Below are 18,363 nucleotides of genomic sequence, written 5' to 3' on the forward strand. Positions count from 1 at the left end.
TGTGGCAGAGTTTACGGAACGAGCAGGAGACAGCACACTGTGATCTTGTCAAAAAAAAATCAGTCAATATCTGTAGAGTGTCATAACAGAAGCGGATTTTTTAATTTAAAATTTGCCAGCAAGTTATGGCGGTTTAAATGCGCAAATTTTAATTTAATGCCTTCTACCTCTTTCTAAAAGAGCTCTTTTAAAATTCCGCCTCTGTTATGACACACTACAATGTCTATAGTTTACCTATCTGCAGTGGCAAGTCATGAAGGTCTGTATCTGCGCTGTATTCTGTATTTATCCAAAGGAAACATGTAATTATGGTAATTACCAGGGGGGGGGAAGCAACTTCCCATACATTCTCTTATATGAAATCTGAGCGATGCTCTCACAACTTGCAAAGCAATCATCGGGGCGGTAGTCAGCGGATGTCTCTAAGGCGCATGAGCAGCTCCTTTCTTTGTGAACTTGCCAAAACAAAAACATGGGACCAGTGAGAGAGTTCGATTTTTTTTTATAAATGTAGTAATAAAAAAGACTTTCTAAGTTTTGACTTTAACGCAGCGAAAATTTCTCCGGAAATGTTCTTGGTGTCAATATGTGGTGTTTGTTATGAAATAAAACCATCACGGGAATGGTAATGAAAACGTGGCGATCGAATATTCCCGCGCTGGTCGGAGCTATTGTTCTTGCTCTATTGTTTGAGGTTGTTTGTTGACTTGGTCTTTCTTTGTTTTACTTCATTTACAATCCCCATGTGGGCCAGTTGAAAATCGTGGTACAAACATGTCAAACATTTGCATTTCAGCACTGAAAAGTAGCACGGCATCAGAAAATTCTGCGTTCTTAAAACTACACGACGATGACGAAATTTTCGGATTTAAACACGCTGCTTTTAGATTTTTAGTTAAGAGAATTGAACCCCTTTATAATAAGTGATTCCACGACATAGCAGCTTCCATTTCGCGGGAAAAGATTGCCTGTTGCATCATCGTCCAAAAACCGCTGACTACATCGTGAATTGATCGCTTTGCAAGTTGTGAGAGCATCGCTACTCGGTTCCAGACCTCGTTTCTTCCCCCCCCCCCCCCCCCTGGTAATTACATTCCAGGCTTTTTTAGTGAGAACAATGCGTTTTTATGAAGGACATGATTAGCTATGATTGTTTATGCCGAATATTATTGTGATTACTCTGAGTTGCAGAAACAAAAACAAATTGAATAAAAATTAGCTACAATCTATATAAACGTATATCGCCAGTGTTGTTTTAAATTGGTTAAAATATCAAAGAAACAGGAATTTATTTTTTCAAAAAAATCACGCGCACGCACCCGCATATTTTTATCCAGTCATGAATATCTCGTAAAGTTGTCGATGTTAGTCGTTGCACTTCGTGCATACGCTTTAAATAAATGCATAATGATGAGCCTAAGGTGTCCCCCGCGACCTTAAAACAGCGAAAAAAGTTGAAATTATTACTTGTAATATTCAATTTAAAGAGAATAATTTACCTTTGTTGCAATACAAAGCCTAGTTAGATTCCGTTTTAAATAACTGTTTTTATTTCACACATTCAGAAACACATGTATTTGAGCACACATACCAGGGACATCGGAGAGGGAGGGGCTAGGGGGGCTTTAACCACTCCACTTTTTTTTTTTTTAGTAACAAGAAAAAATTATAATGAATTAAAAAACAAAACTGAAGAAAAATTACTGAAAAAAATTGTTTCTGGACGCCATATTATTGATTTAGTTTGTAAAGGACGAAAGTAACAGCAAATACTATTGCCAAAATAGACCCGCCTTCAACATAGATACATAAAAAACAAGTAAATGCGGACAACTGTCCGTTTTCAGTTTTAATCGAAAAATGTAAGGCAACTACAGGATCATACCCTTTATTAAAAACTGGCTTTTCAGAGGCGAGTGGACTTCTTATGAAAAAAGGCTAAGGGTAATTCATTTTCAAACAATGAAAGTGAAATTGAAGATTGAAGCGCAGCCAGGATAAGACATAATAAAAAACAAACGTTCACTGGCTAAAAAGATTAAAAACAATGAGCTTTCGGCTGTCGCTCTACAGCCTTCGACGGATAAAAAAATTGAATACAAAATGGATAAAATATATACAAGCAAGGTGTGATAAAAAGAAAATAATGAAAAACAAAAGCGAAGTAAAAATGTGCTAATTAAGATGCTATTTTTTAAAAAGAATACAATATTGGCTTGGAATGGGCTTCGAGTTATTGTCAGCATGCTTAGTAGCAGAGGTGTGCCAAGCTTCTAAAGTTTTTCTAATACGAAAAGAGCCTTTGTCAATTACACTAGAGCTTTCAAAGTCTATGCGATGGTCGAATGACCACGCATGTTTCGCAATGTTTGAGCCATTCGCACAGGTTTTTACATTCCTGATATGTTCTTTTTTGCGGGTTTCAAAACAACGGCCGGTTTCACCCACATAGCACCAATCACAATCAGCACAAGGAATTTTGTACACCACATGTGGTTGTTGTTCGACTGGTGGTCTAAATTTAGGGGATGGAAATTCTTGTTGTAATGTCTTGTGGGGTTTATTAATTACTTGAATGTCGTGCTTTCGAAGAATCCTTGTTAGTGGTTGCGTGACACCATTGATGAATGGAAGAACAGCGTAAGTGTTTAAATGCTCCTGAGGCGCAGCCCATTTAAAAAACATATGGACAAGTGAAATTGTCTTTTTTTGTTTTCATTCGTTCTGGTAACATCTCAGTTGCGGGTACTTCAACATGCAGAACATAATGAGTAGTCGAACGTTTTGTGGAGCAACGTCTCGTTATCGCAACGTTCTGTCGTTGTAAGCAATACTTTTACAAAAAAAATTAAGCGTTTTTTTCCGGTATCGAAGAGAAATTGAAATCCAAATTTTCCCGGAGGAGCATGCCCCCCCCCCCCCCCATAGTTGGCTCGCGCTTCCGCGTTCAACTTTAACCCCCCCCCCCTCCCACTCGCGGTCACTGCATACACTACATCACAACACAGGACAGACCCAATTGTGTTCAACCTAATACGCATGAGAAGTATCTAAAGTGTAGTACTTAGATACGTAAATCATAAGTCAGCATTTCTTAGAAATTGGCCCCATTTCACAGTATGGTTAGATAGGTTATTTTTTGATTTTGCAATCAACAGTTCAAAATTTTGAATCTTTTTTTCATTCGATGCATTTTCCTTCCTTCCTACAAATCACGAAGCCGGATAAAATTAAGGGCTTTAACTGGATTCGAACCTGCAACGTCCGCGATACCGGTGCGTTGCTCAAAACCAACTGATCTACGAAGCCACAAATTAGGAGCCATGCCATTTCTGTGGGCTCCATCTTCCTCATGAATGTGTGGCTTCTTAGCACAGTTGGTAGAGATCGCACCGGTATCGCGAAGGTCACGGGCTCGAATTCTGTGGGAAAAGCCCTGGGAACGAGGTTGGTTGAAGCCCTATGGTCATTGACAACAGCACCAGGATAATTAGCCTGCAAAACAGTCGTTAGCGTCTCTCTCCAGTCTCACTCACAGTTTTGACATTGGCTACAGACCTCTTGCTCTCGTTCGAAGACCAAGCGCGTTCGCAAAAGATACGACTGTTTTGCAGTCTACGGGATAATCGGTCATCTTTTCTGTTTTTTGCGTTCATTATTCGTAGAAAGAGATAGAAAAACCACGCTCTTTTCGAAAAAGTCGGTAGTTTTCCAGTTATTAAGTGGCAGTTTCTCTTAAAGCGGTCCATCGCATTACGGGTCGGAAAAAAGTTTTTCCTCAAACTTTGCCCAGTGAACTATCTTAGGTTGTAAGTAAATGCAACGACTTTAGTTTTTGGAAATACGTTAAAATATATTTTTTAGAGCTCTCAACAGTGAAGGCTGCAAAAGGCCTAATTTTGAGCTTGGCCAGAACGAGAAATTTCATAAGTTGACGAGCTCGCCGCTCAAAAACAACCAAACACACCAAATTATTATTATTATTCCTAAGTTAAGTGGTCCTTCAAAGGTTGGAAACGCATGTTAATTTTGATACATTTTGATTTACAGGTCCGTGAAAATTTAAATATCAGCAACCATTAGATCGCTTTTTGTAAACATGCAAAAGTATGGTGTCTTCGCCGGCCTTTATTTCACGAGTCCAGACCAGACCATTCTAAATTCCAACTGAATCCTACTAAACAGATGTTAAGAAGCATAGAAATATAAAAATACCTTGCACTTTTTATCTTCCTTTGCCACAGCGACTTCGAAAATTTCGTGCTTATGCGAGTAAGTAAGCTCATTTGCATAATGTGTATAAAATACTCGCATAAGCACGAAACGACGAAGGCGTGGAAATTTTAAATGAAATTATGGTCACCAAACTTGGACGTTTTTTTATACCCCCCCCCCCAAGGTCCATACAAATTTTCATAATCCCCCAAGCAATCAGCCGAAAAATGAATTCCCCCCTCCTCCCTCACAAGAAATATCAAAATAAATATCTGTATAATAGTACACTATATATGTTTAAAATTTCAAAAGACATGTTTAATACAGTGGAACCTCGATATAACGAAGGGCCAAGGGACTGGCAAAATGTGTTCGCTATGACGAGGTTTCATTATATCGCGGTTCTTTTCCACATATTTTTTTATTACTGGGGCGAAGAATATCGTTCGTTTTATCGAGGGCTTTGCTATATAGAGGTTCGTTAAATCGAGGTTCCACTGTAAGAACATCGAGAGAGCTTTGACTGTTTATGTCATATGTCATTCACGCGATAAATTAACCCTGATTGCATTGTAATCATTCTTGGTGGGTCTGGAAAAACAAAATTGATAACTTCCGGTTGCGGCACGGTACGCGTTGTTGTGATTGACACATATAATTATTGCTGTAATATTTCAATCTTAGAGTTTCTAATAAATGATGATTATGAACAGTCTGTGTATCGAGCGCAACAAGTATTCACCCTAGCGATCTAATAATTTAGGTAAGAGTAGACTAAAATTTAAAATATCGGTATAATACTGGTTTAAATGCTTTAGAACTGTTCATATCCCGCCGCCATTTTGACAGAGCGGTCGTAACGTGAGCTTGGGTATCCTGTGGTTCTTCACGGAAGGAATCGTCTTGCGGGATATCTTTTTCCACGTGACTCGACGACAGATCTTTTACCCCTGCCTTACATCGCATATCTCATCAACATGAATAAGCGAGCGTTGACAAAAACTGCCAATAGTGATCAAACAATAGGCGTTCTTTTGCTCACTCGCCCCGAAGCGCTCGCTTTTTTCACCCGCCGTTCATTGTGGTAATCCCATTTTTGTGCTGCTCCTCAACTAATTGAACGCCTGGAACTGGCTACTTCGAGCAACGCTTGCTGCAACGAATACGTTGCGAGAGAGCTCATTTCCGGAGTGTTACACAAAGCTTTATTCCGAAACTCGTGTCGCAACAGTATTGAGAGACAAGTTGCAAGAAATATTACCTAGCGTATCAGCGCCTCATCATAACTTTCACAGTGTTGTCCTTTAAGGTGGCTCAACTGGATTTTAAAGGGGTAACACCGCTCAAGTTTGAGAATTAACTACGTCGCCATTAACAACGCTATCGAAAAACGATCACCACAGTTGTATTAGATAAAGATGAAATTTTTTTATGATCAGTTTTATATTGACATCGGAGTTGCCATAGCGACGAAATGACGTCATTACGTCTTTTACTTTCGCTCGTATTGATCGGCACCAGGAGATTTTTACGAAAATCGCTCAAAGGAGCTTGTACCAAACATAGCTGCCTCGATGTTGGCAAAGTTTGAACAAATTCTATGAGAGCGTTTTCGAAATATTTGGGGATGAAGTTTTCGGGGCTATAAAAACAGTCAAAAACATACTTACCAGAAAATAGGGTAATATCTAAAGAAAACGACGCGCCTGTGAATTGCAATTTCATCTTATGGTAGTTTGATTTCGTTTAAAATCGTGTGTAAAACAGTGGTGGGGATTGCTATGGTCGATTGCGAGAAAAAAGAATTTGATGAGCGTGCGTTCCGGTGCTCTTGTTGCCATTTTCGTTTATTATTTGGTCTATGCCTACAAAAGTGATAATAAATTAAAAACTACTCGATGAATTTTTTTTAAAATTTGACAAACTCGAGGTATGTCATCTATTGATAAAGCTTGCAAGTTTCAAGCTCATTGAAAACATTTAAGGCAGTAAAATTGGGCCTCCAATGTACTGATTTTTTCTCGCAGATTTCATGTTTACAAGCGAGTGTCCTCATTATTCACGGGTATTGTTTTCAAGTTTCATATCTTCGTGCACCATTCCAGTAAAAAAAATCATTTGCATTAAACAGGACGCTCGATTGCTTTCCGAAACATTTTCCGAAGCATGCTAATCTGCCTTGGGGTGAGAATAGCAATGACAATATCTGCAGAATAAGAGCTTTCGTTTTCTGGACAGAGGCCCTTGACATCAATAGCTCGACAAATGCTGTTACAATTTTTTAAGTAATGAAAGCATGTTTCGGAAAATTGTTCGGAAAGCAGTCGAGCGTCCTATTTAATACAAATGAATTTTTTGCTCAAGTCGTGCACGAAGATATGAAACTTGAAAACAATACCCGTGAATAATGAGGACACTCGCTTGTAAACACGAAATCTGCGAGAAAAATTAGTACATTGGAGGCCCAATTTTACTGCCTTAAATGTTTTCAATGAGCTTGAAACTTGCAATCTTTATCCATTGATGACAAACCTCAAGTTTGTCAAATTTTAAAAAAATTCATCGAGCGGTTTTTAATTTATTATCACTTTTAAAGGCATAGACCAAATTATAAACAAAAATGGCAACAAGAGCACCTGAACGCACGCTCATTAAATTCTTTTTTCTCGCAATCGACCAAAGCAATCCCCACCACTGTTTTACACACGATTTTAAATGAAATCAAACTACCATAAGATGAAATTGCAATTTACAGGCGCGTCGTTTTCTTTAGATATTACCCCATTTTCTTGTTAGTATGTTTTTTACTGTTTTTATAGCCCCGAAAACTTCATCCCCAAATATTTCGAAAACGCTCTCACAGAATTTGTTCAAACTTTGCCAACATCGAGGCAGCTATGTGTGGTACATGCTCCTTTGAGCGATTTTCGTAAAAATCTCCTGGTGCCGAGAAATACGAGCGAAGGTAAAAGACGTAATGACGTCATTTCGTCGCTATGGTAACTCCGATGTCAATATAACACTGATCATAAAAAAATTTCATCTTTATCTAATACAACTGTGGTGATCGTTTTTCGATAGCATTGTTAATGGCGACGTAGTTAATTCTCAAACTTGAGCATTGTTACCCCTAAAAAATCCAGTTGAGCCACCTTAAGTGCGTTGGAAGTATTGTTATTTATTATTTTGTTTTTGTCTCACAGCGACGTGGAATCAATTTGACGGAGTGTCGTACGTGTACGGTGACAAAAGTATGTTTTCTTGGGTCATGGATTATTTCTCCAAGGTTAAGACGGCTGAGTATCGCGCAATGGCGTTGCTGAGTTTTCTACCGAAATGGAAAGGTTTTCTTGTAAACGAGACAACTAAAGAAATGAATGCCACAGAGGCGGTGGTGCAGCTAGAAAATGTTGTGAGATGCCTGTCCAAAGTTTGGGTGGAAGAAAAGGGTTACTATCGGCAAAGTCAGCCTGCCAATTTTGATATCCGAAAGGTAATTTGTTACTGGGGAAAACATGCGTAATTTTATTTCGAATTGTAAAACGGGTATTGGTCTTTAGTTGCTGCTAATAGACGTTGGAATTTGGATTGCAACCGGCGAAAATGATCGTGTTTGATGTTTTACTTGGTCAGTACGTGTTACTAAATTTGCCTGTTGTACAATTTAACGTATTCTGTTACTAAAGCACCACTGCCCTTTATTTCCCAACCTTAAAAACTAAAATATTTTGAACCAATTTTCAGGCATTAATTGAACTTTTGAAACCTAAAATGGAGCAAAACCTCGCCATCTATGCCGAATGTAAGGTGGGATCAAGTGCCCATGTGTCTGCAGTAGTTTCGTCGCTAGCTATTATTGTTCTGGTGGAAAAGTACTCCATAGACTTAAAAAGAGAGGACGTTACTACATTGCTGAGCTGCTTATTGCTTGAAGCGGATCCAACTGAGAAGAGGTGTCCTGCTTATGAAGCAGTACTGGACGAATTTAGCTCTGGGCTCAGACAGTAAGTAATCAACTGATGTTTATATAGCAATGAATAATGAAGAAAATCGATAAATATTTAAACCTTTATTTTTCGACCGCTTTCAAGGAATCTACCGGGTCTTGCTTATGACAGAGTGTTCCACAATACACAATAAAATCACAAATGCAGGTTTTTCCAACAACAAGTTCATAAAAGAATATAAGAATTCCTTTGAGAGTGCGTTTCCACTAGTTTGCTTTTTAAAGGTTAACGTTTTCCTTCAGTTTAGATCATTTCCTGAAGAAGTCAGCTCTTCCGTGGAGCAAACCTTACTTTTTTAGTTGTTTGTCTGTGTTAATGCAAGAACATGTTTGTGAAGGACACAACAACAACACTTGAGCTTTATTTGCATGGCGATAAAACGTTACATTATTGCAAAAGCATAAGGTAATCAAAAAGACAATTCTGTGCCAAGAAATACAAAGATCAAAAAGAAAACATATAAAAAACAATAATCAAGCGTTTGACAATAATTTTTCTCGCAAATCAATACAGGACGATACGTACTGCACTTGCCGGAGGGAGTAAATTAAGAAAGAGATCCAAAAAAAGCGAAGTGACCTTTCGATTCTGACAGAAATAATAATAATAATAATAATAATAATAATAATAATAATAATAATAATAATAATAATAATAATAATAATAATAATAATAATAATAATAATAATAATAATAATAATAGTAATGCACAGGTAGCCAAAGCTTAAGATCATAACTAACTGTAGTTAACTGCATTGGTGTGACCGCAAAGACGATCGAAAGCACTGGCTGCGGTCACAAAAAAAAAAAAAAGTGTCGAAAGTGCGCGTCAGGTCGACAAAATTGACTTCAGCGGTGGAGGGGCATGGCGATATATTGTCACTAACTCCAATATACGCTGTGAGACCCAGAGAGGTCGATTTTCTACAGGAAATAGAAAATCACCGGCACGTGATTTCTTAAACGCCGGTTTATATTTCTGGTAGAAAATCGACCTCTCCGGGTCTCATAGCGTATATTGGAGTTAGTGTGTGGTTTGATGGACCGCGCATGACAAGAAAAGCGAAAATCGCACTTTCGAAGAATTTTCTACGCTTCACTAGCGCACTCGGAGCCAAAGCGACAACGATAGGAAAGAAAAATTACCGAATATTACGATGGTGGAGATTCTGTAGCGATTTGACCAATTTTACGTAAGATATTTCGCTTCGGGTGAGATGCTGTCGAAAATAGTTTCCAGCCTTGGGAATATTTAATAAAGTACACGTGTTCAAAATTTCGCAAAGCAATAACTCATCCAAATCACTTCAAATTGGCTCGAGGAGCTGGCAAACAAGAAAGAACACGACACAGCAACAGTGTAAGTCAATGCTATTCATAAACCGTTCGAATTTGTAAATCATAAAACAAAATTGTTTTATTCCCATACAAATCCTTATAAGTTGAGCCTTAGAGCACTGTGGCTCTTATCGTTAGCTTAATTTTATATTGCTTTATGTAATTCTTTTTTGTCGTTTTTCTTTTCCCCTCGCTTCACGCTTAATTTATATTTTGCATATTTACGTGCTTTCGGTCGTCTTTGCGGTCACACCAATGCAGTTAACTACAGTTAGTTCTGATCTTAAGCTTTGGCTACCTGTGCATTATTATTATTATTATTATTATTATTATTATTATTATTATTATTATTATTATTATTACAAGTGAAACCGGTAAAAACAATATATAATTATATATTCCATAGAAAACAGGAAAATGTGAAAAGGTTAAAAAAATAGATTAGTCTGTATAAATCTGCAGCTTACTTTTATAAGTAAATGCTTACATTGTACGCTTCCAGAAAATTCGATACTCAGCCCAAGGATGGTCAATGGAAATTCCGAAGGGGAGGGAGGACGTAATAGCCCAAATTTTTAAAATAAAGTATGAAGCTAAACTAAAAGTTCCAGGGGGTCGGAAGGGTCCATCCTTGGGGTAGGTATGGATATTTTTGGAACCACACATTATAATTAAACTGCCATTAACGTCTGGAAACACTAGGCGACACGTCGCTGCAACACGTCGCTGCAACACGTCGCGGCGACAGTCGCCTAGTGTGACATGCGACAAACTATGTCGCTGCAACAGAATTTTGTCCCTGCGACGTGTTGCACGAATTCAAACTGGTTTGAGAGCGCGTCATGTATTTTCGCCATATTGAATATGGAAAACTAGTTTGCATTCCCACTCTTCTAAATTCGCTGTTTGTGCACCAAACAAACACCTTGTTGCAGCGACTTAGTTGTAAGCAGTACACATGGAGCGACTTGTCCCCGCGACCTGTCAAGTCGCATAAGTTGTCCCGACCTTTACATTATTGAAGACACTTTAGCCTGCGCTAGAGTAAATTTATGGTCTGCGATAATAATTTTGTAAATTCTCTGTAATTTCATTATTTTTATTGAAACTAAGGAGCAATTGTAGAATACCCCGTCATTATTCATCTGCTCCCGTGGTCCACAGTCCGCAGTGAAATGTTTTTGTTAAGTTATATTTCACTCATAACGCAGTCCGCAGTCATGAAGTCCATTGATCAAAATTGAATTAAATTGTTATAATTGCCTGCCACCGCGGTCCACAGTCCCATAGTGTTTTTTTTGACAATTATACAAAGTCTGCTAATCGCCTGCCACCGGGGCCCGTAGTCCCGTAGTCGATTCTAAGAAATGCTAGTAAATGTTATAATCGCCTGCCACCTCGGTCCGCAGTCCCGTAGTGGATTTCAGAACAGTAGATATCCTGAACACAATATAAAAGCTAACCGTAAGCAACCTAATCGCAGTCCGTAGTGTACCCAGAATTCTTCATGTTAACAATATATAGTGTTGCCCTTATAAATATAGATAGCTTACCATGAACAGGCTAACCAAAGTGCATATTAGGCTAACCGAAATAAATAAGTAGGCCTCTCTAAACACAAAACATTCTGTCCCATATGTTTACTATGGGACTGCGGACCACAGTGGCAGACAAGAAATGCGTGACTACGCAGTGGCAGGCAATCTAAACACCAAACTTTTTGTGTCGGACTGTGGACTGCGGTGACATTAAAATCAGTTCAGCGTGAAATTTTGATATTTGTATTTGTATCGCCAAGCTCGGCTTTAATTCCAGTGAGCTAAGACCAGCTAAGTTTTAGTACGATTCTATCTTTAGCACTTTTATAAATCTTCACATGAACGCCGAAGACATAAGCTTAAGCCAGTCTTCAAAATGAAATTATAGTACAATGAGAAACGCTTACCTGAAGTGACCTCAGGTCATCACTGTATTAGTCTCTGTTAGAAATGTTTGTGCGAAAAGCTTCCACCGTTTCTTCTCATTCCATATTCTTCTCCAGTATCGGGTATACAAATAAAGCATATCGAATACCCTTTGTTTCGGGACTCGCGATCGCGTCAAGAAGAAAGAACATTGACAAAACTATCCTATATAACTCGAAATTGCAAAATCAAAACACCAATCGATCGACGCCATTTTGAAAATGCGCCCGCAATACGGACCGCGGGGAATCCGCACAGCTAAAACTCTCCCCAAGCGCCACTCCTTTGTCTGAAAGAAATTACGTTCAACTTCGCCCAAAGCAATTACAATGGAAAGAAACTGATAACGCTATAATAAAGAGGATACACTCAAGCCTTTGGCAAAATTTTCTTTTATTTCAAATGCAAATGGTCGTTGAGTAGGAAGCCAACAAACTTTTCAATTGTATTTTTTACTGCCGTACTTTTTTACGAAAAAGTAATAATGGCCATTTTTCAAAACACTATTTACAAAACTACAACTTTGCTCAAAAAAATCCTAAGAGAGAGGTTCTAGTAAAGTTTTCAAGCGAATTTAAAAATGTGATCCGTTCTGGTCACGTGAGCGATGACGTCATAACAATTAGATTAATTAAAAACTACTTCACATATAAGTATCTACCAACATGTATATTCTTGTTACCTCGCATTTAATGCAACGCCAGATACGCACCTGTACCCAGACTCCCATTTTTTGAAAATTGTGCATAGCTACCTTAATTTTGATATTTTGTTCGGTACCTGGGCAGTCCAAAATGCCTCACACCAATGTGCTTCAAACTGCAATGACTGCTTTTTTAGTAATAAACTATTTTCGTCACAGTGAGCAAAAAAGAACTTCTGAGCAAAGTCACGTGACTAATGACGTCATCGACCTACGACTTATACAAGAAGTAGTTTATGGTAAGAGTTATTTCTATACGACGTACTACTCCTGCTGACTTCAAACTGACCAAGTTATTTGGCATTGACGATTTTTCAGTTGCAAAGGATTTTGGGAAGGTTTTTATTATAATTATATATTGTTTTTATAATTATTATTATGGTAATTTAGTTTATTGGATTGAATTTAAAGTTTAGTTTTGATAATCCTAATTCGTTTTTATTGTAAACTGAGTTCAGTTTTGTTTCATTAGATTCGCTGCAAGTGCAATTGAAAGCCTTTGTAACCAGTTAATGAAGGACACTTGGACATCCAATCCTGAGTGGCTCTTGGCCGTACCACTGTTGCATTTCTTGCGAGGAGACTCAAAACCCTTTGAGGGACCTGGTATCGGTGGATCGCCTAAAAGCCTGGCCTGGTGGGGTGCTCAGGAACTCAATATAACAGAGTTTCAACGAACTGGAAAACAGTAAGAAATATATGAAGGAAAAGAGTGAAGATCCGTAGTATTTGTGTAAAGATTGCAAGGGATACCTGTCCTGAATTAATTCATTAGGCAAAATTTTGGCAGGTGTACCACGTTAAACAGCTTTATATCTTGGGCGTTTAGAAGCTGATTTCGCTAAAACTTGACAGAAATACTGTAATGGGTGCTCACCAGAACTGATTTTATACAATGAATCTTGCTTTACAATGATTATGTAAGCTTCTTAAGTTAATTTTGTGTGCAAGTTTGGTCCTCGAGAAGAACACAAAGCAACTTGATTTCACTACTCGCTGATCCGCCATAACCTTTATTGTCATATCTGAAGCCGATTTATTTTTCAACTTTTAAAAGTTAATAGCATAGGGCCGAATCGCACTAGCGGACACACTTTGTAACATTTGGTAGCTTTCATCATTAACGTGTCACTTGTTACAGCAAACAAGTGCGATTGCGTTTTTTGAGACCTAGAACTTGTCCAACATTTCAGGAAAACAAAGCAGCAGTTGTCTTACGATTGGTCCGCGTTGCACGCGCGATAGATTTTGTCAAGCAATTGCAAAAACAAGTGCGAACGACTTGTTGGACAAGGACAAATTTTGTCAAAACGGACAAATCATCAAAGGGGCCGTTGTCCTGCCTGAAGGCAGGCAGGACAATTCATGACAAGTCGCATTTCCATGCCCCTCGTAATGCCAGATAACAATACGTTGTTGATTGGCTATTGTGTTTGGCCCAAATTGCACCGGAGAAACAACACGCACTCAAAAATTGTTGGGAAAGTATGCACTGTGATATGGCTCTCATTATCATAATCCAGCTGCAAAGCATATTTATAAGTGAAGAGTTTCGACCAAAAGTAAGAATGAGAAAAGAAAAAGTTATCTTGAGACGACTCACTATTCTACTGCATGAGAGTACGCGTACTTTAAATGCGAATTGTTTTAGAATTGTTTACCGCGTTGTACTACATATTTGATGTTTGCCCAAGACGGCCGTGCAGAGAAATGAACAGGGATGCCAGAAGCACGTGCAAAGCTATTGTACTAATAATTACACCTATTGGTTTCTTAAAAATGTCTCTGACTTGTCGCGACAAATTTGTTTTTGTCAAAAATATTATGATATTTCGGTAATGTGACCGCTTCTCTGTTCGCCCTAACTATAGTTAGAAAATTTACGCCTCGCTGATCCAAAACAATACACACTAACTATAGTTATACCCAAGCAAGGTTCATGGGTTAGTCTTAAGTTTACAAACGAAAAGCCGATCAGAATGCGACAATTCTTTTCGCACGTGCGAGATGAACATAAATATGTAAAACAAAGCGTCAAGGAAAGGAAAACAAGAAAAACAACATGCCAAGAAATTACATATCATCAATGTTAGCAAAAATTAAGCTTGAATTCTTCAGTTTCTAGCATCCTTACTTCATTTTATTTTCTTCAACGCCGAAATGCCGTGCAAAAATAGAAAAAATAGAGGAACAACTGGACACAAATAAACAACAAGGGCTGTCATGAACTAATTTAAATACCAAATTATTCACAACCTAATCAGAACGGACTATAGTTTATAACTGCATTGGTGTGACCGCAAAGACTACAGAGAGCACTAACTATAGTTAGGTATGACGTCACGTAACTTGAGACTAACTATAGTTAAACTTTAGTTACGTCGTAGATGTGACCGCAGCCATTCTGTAATTTGTATTAATTACAAACTAAAGATACTAGTTGAAAGAGTTTACCGATCAAATTTGAAAAATTAAGTCTCACGAAGAAAGCCGCTAATGAAGATTCATTGTAATTTGCCATACATTTGTCTGTAAAATCGACCCGCCATTCGCAGGAAACTTTAGAAGCATTTGTATGAAAAACTAAAAATACAATTTCTCGCTTCCCAGCGATGCTGAACCTTTCAAATTTAAGAGGTTATGTCCATTAGAGCGGTCTGGTGGATTGGGCTCGCTAAATATATTTCACTCATTTTTTGTGTGTTACAAGACTTTTATGTACCTATTCTAAAACCACAATCCGCTTGATCAAATCTTTTATTTTTTTCGCGTTTGAGGGAATTTTTGGTTCACCCGAGTGAGCGCTCGTGACGACCAATGTCAAGGCTTAAATTTCACACAACTTTAAAGATCAATTAAATAAAAACTAAGAACCTCTGTACAAAACAAACACCACGGTTACTTTTATTATGACTTTTTAACTTAACAGAGCGATTTTGATAAAGAATGATTTGGATTCAAGCCAGCAGCGAGACTTTAACGACACCCATATCATAGAGATTGTTCAAACAGGCGAAAACGGGTCAACTCTAAACTTCAATTTCGAAAAAGTGAGGCGTTCTATTTCAGCCAAACCAACACAGCATAAAAGGTAATACACTAGAGAATGTCACACCATGAAGAAATCTTCTGGTATCCTCGTAATGAAAAAAATACAGCTGTGTGAACTTGCTAAATTTCCATAGTCTCCATGTTTTAACTCCATTTCGGGGAACTCTTCAAAATAAAGTGTTGCATCTTGTTCTCTTGCAGACATATCTAAAAGCATCAAAATAAGTGAAAAATCATATTAAATGCATTACAGTCCAATTGAAGAAGAGAAAATATTGTTTTGGGAGGACATATAAAGCTTGTTAACTCACCTTGATATTATAAAACTTCACACTCAGCGTTCGAATTTCGCTCGATGATTACACAAGCAGTTACAATCTCTGGCGCCCAAGATGTACCTTGACCTAGTGTACTAATCAGGTGAAGATAGTAACGCAGTGTTTTTGCTTTCCTGCTGGCGAAAAGCAACGTTTCTTCGCGAGAAAAAGTTCAATGTCGAAGGGAAGACCCAACCGCCATGTTTACTTCGGAAAAAACCCGCTGACCAGTGACCAGTTACTAAACTCGCTTATCCAGGCAGCAAATTGGAAGGTTGACGGGGTGACCCGCGGGTTTTAACGCTATAACTAATGAAATGAAAAATTTAAATTTCATCAGTAGCCTACGGTAAAAGAAAGTATTTTTAAAAAGATTAATTTTGTACTACGCCTTTAATTATTAATGTCAAACACGTGCTGAAAGGAAATACTTTGTTCTTTATAAACACTGTCTTTTTCGTCTTTGAGTGAGGCTGTGGGTATAGGTTTTTATTGCATTCAAAGCATATTCTGTTTTTCTGAGCATGATCTTTTCTCGTTATATTTGTCCTATTTTATTCAGTTTTAAAAAGGGAAGATACTATAACAACAACGACCCTAAATTTAGACTTTGAAAAGTAATTCGATTTAGCACTTTAAACAATAAATGGAGGACAATTTAGGTGAACTTTGAAGCGTGTATGATTTCTAACCAGACTTTATTTGATACCTTTTGCCTCAATCAACATGACATGTACAGTATGTAACTTAACTTTGCCCGGATAGCCTGAGTAGTGACTGGGACAGAAAAACATATGCATACAGACCCTGCGTCCACTTCATTTTCATTTCCCTTGGCTTTGTTTAACTTGAGTTAATAACAATTGAAACTTGAGGCGCGTCGTATTGACATTGTGACAGATCGATTACCGTTTAAAACTCGCAACATAAACCACCTTCGCTCTGATTCAAATCGCCCCCAAAACCGGTTATTAGCCAAGTTTCTTGACGAGGTGCTATCTTGTAATGCTCTAGTTCGCTCCATTTTGAACATCGATTTCTCTAAAAATTATCAAGGACATTAGGGGATGATGGAATTACATCATGATTGTCCTTTTACCGAAAGATAACCGTTTACTGTGATGTTTCAAGCTCTTAAAAGTTTAACTGCAGATAATGCGATTTTGTGTCCAAGTTTTCAGCCAGAACAGCGAAACAAATTAAATGATTTTATGATCTAGAGATAAATCATAACCTCTTTTGTGTTCTGACAAGAACGAAATTTTTGATTTTAAAAACTGCTAGAAGTTAATGGCTTCTAAGGGAGTAAAACTATGAAATCTAAACTTTGAAACGTGCTGTCTTCATTTTGAGAAGGACGTTTCAAAATTCGCTCTTGTCAGAACACAATAGAGTACACCAAGTTTATGTTGCTTGCGAATCAACTCGTGAAATTCTATATCGGCGGAGAAAACTTGGACACAAAATTGCAGGTTTTCACGCTTCCGAAGACCTTCCGAATCAATGTGTACAACGACGTGTGCTAAATTTAAAGCTGTGAATCTAATTATGATAATTCGCTTTGTTCCAGCGCACGGGGCATAAAGTTGAGAACAATTGCTGGTAATTACTTGTACAAAGAACTTTAAGAAAACAATTCTCATGAATATTTCGTTTGTTGTCGGCTTCAGTCGTCGCAGTTCGTGCATACTCTTTAAATAAATACATACATAATGATTGCAAGGGTCCTCCAGAATGGCCATTTATTTTCTTTACGCCAATAAAAAGTTTACACAAAGATATGTTATTCACCAAAATGTCAGCCTCCAACGTTCGCTATAACCCTGCGAAATCTTCGAGTTTCGAGTGTTTAGATTTTCCCGCCAAAATTCAGGCTGAGCTCTTTGACGTCACGCATACATTACCAGCTCCAAGATGGCGACGTTCAGTTGTCGAGTTTTGGGAAAGATTTCATAGGGTTTAAGCGCACGTTGGAGGCTGTAATTTTGGTGAATAACATATCGTTGTATAAACTTTTTTATTAAAATAATAAATGGCCATTCTGGAGTGAACTTCTCCTTTAATGTGCTGAAAACCGATACCAGCCACCTTTTAAGCTCGGTTATATCATCTTACGTATGGTCTTAGCTACAGTTAAACGTACGTCCAATTGGCGAACAGAATTCTGCACGTTAAAACTTGTCGACCAACCAATCTACCAACCCGACCACCCGCCCAACCCCGAATTAACCAACCAACGAACCAACTAACCGACCGACCGACCGAACGAAGAATAAACAATTAAAAATCAGTCAAATTCATCGAAAGTGTAAACATCGTCCACGTTATTTAACGTTATTAAACCGCCGTTTACTAATTAAGGCGAAAATTTCACAGTTTTGCGCATGCGCGCCGTGATAGCTTCCATAATCATACCAGTCAACACTAAATTCGAGGTAGCTATTGTCTGTAAACCCGAATGAATCTGTCGTTAAATATTGTCGTCCGTCGTTCCGCTTAGACAAATTGAAGTCAGCTATTTCTAAAGTACCCGAGAGTTTTTTTTTTTTAACGATAAAAGTGTTTAAGCGACGAAAAACCCATTTAATAGTCCTGTAAGCGACATCGTAGTCGACCGGCGACAGGACTTACTCAAGAATCCTCGAATATCCAAAAGCTGAACAGATCAATCTGGTGTGGCGCCAGGAGTCGTGTGTGGCTTACAAAAAGATTCCTTCATACGTGAAAATTCGTGATCGTAAAATGTGCGGGTTAGTATGAACAGTGTT

At 38.1% G+C, this 18,363-nt stretch overlaps 1 protein-coding gene across 1 annotated transcript in view; it reads left to right on the forward strand.

Annotated features, from left to right (window-relative positions):
- The window catches only part of LOC144665394 (E3 ubiquitin-protein ligase rnf213-alpha-like), a 160,039-nt gene that overhangs the window by 11,682 nt on the left and 129,994 nt on the right, over positions 1–18,363 (forward strand). Inside the window, exons 6-8 of the mRNA XM_078526651.1 lie at positions 7,419–7,708; positions 7,960–8,219; positions 12,700–12,915. Coding sequence (XP_078382777.1) covers positions 7,419–7,708; positions 7,960–8,219; positions 12,700–12,915 — 766 coding nt within the window. The remainder of the gene's footprint in view (positions 1–7,418; positions 7,709–7,959; positions 8,220–12,699; positions 12,916–18,363) is intronic.

The sequence above is a fragment of the Oculina patagonica genome, chromosome 1, assembly GCF_052425735.1.
Source record: "Oculina patagonica isolate OP01 chromosome 1, crgOcupat, whole genome shotgun sequence".
In the NCBI taxonomy this organism is placed as follows: Eukaryota; Metazoa; Cnidaria; class Anthozoa; order Scleractinia; family Oculinidae; genus Oculina; species Oculina patagonica.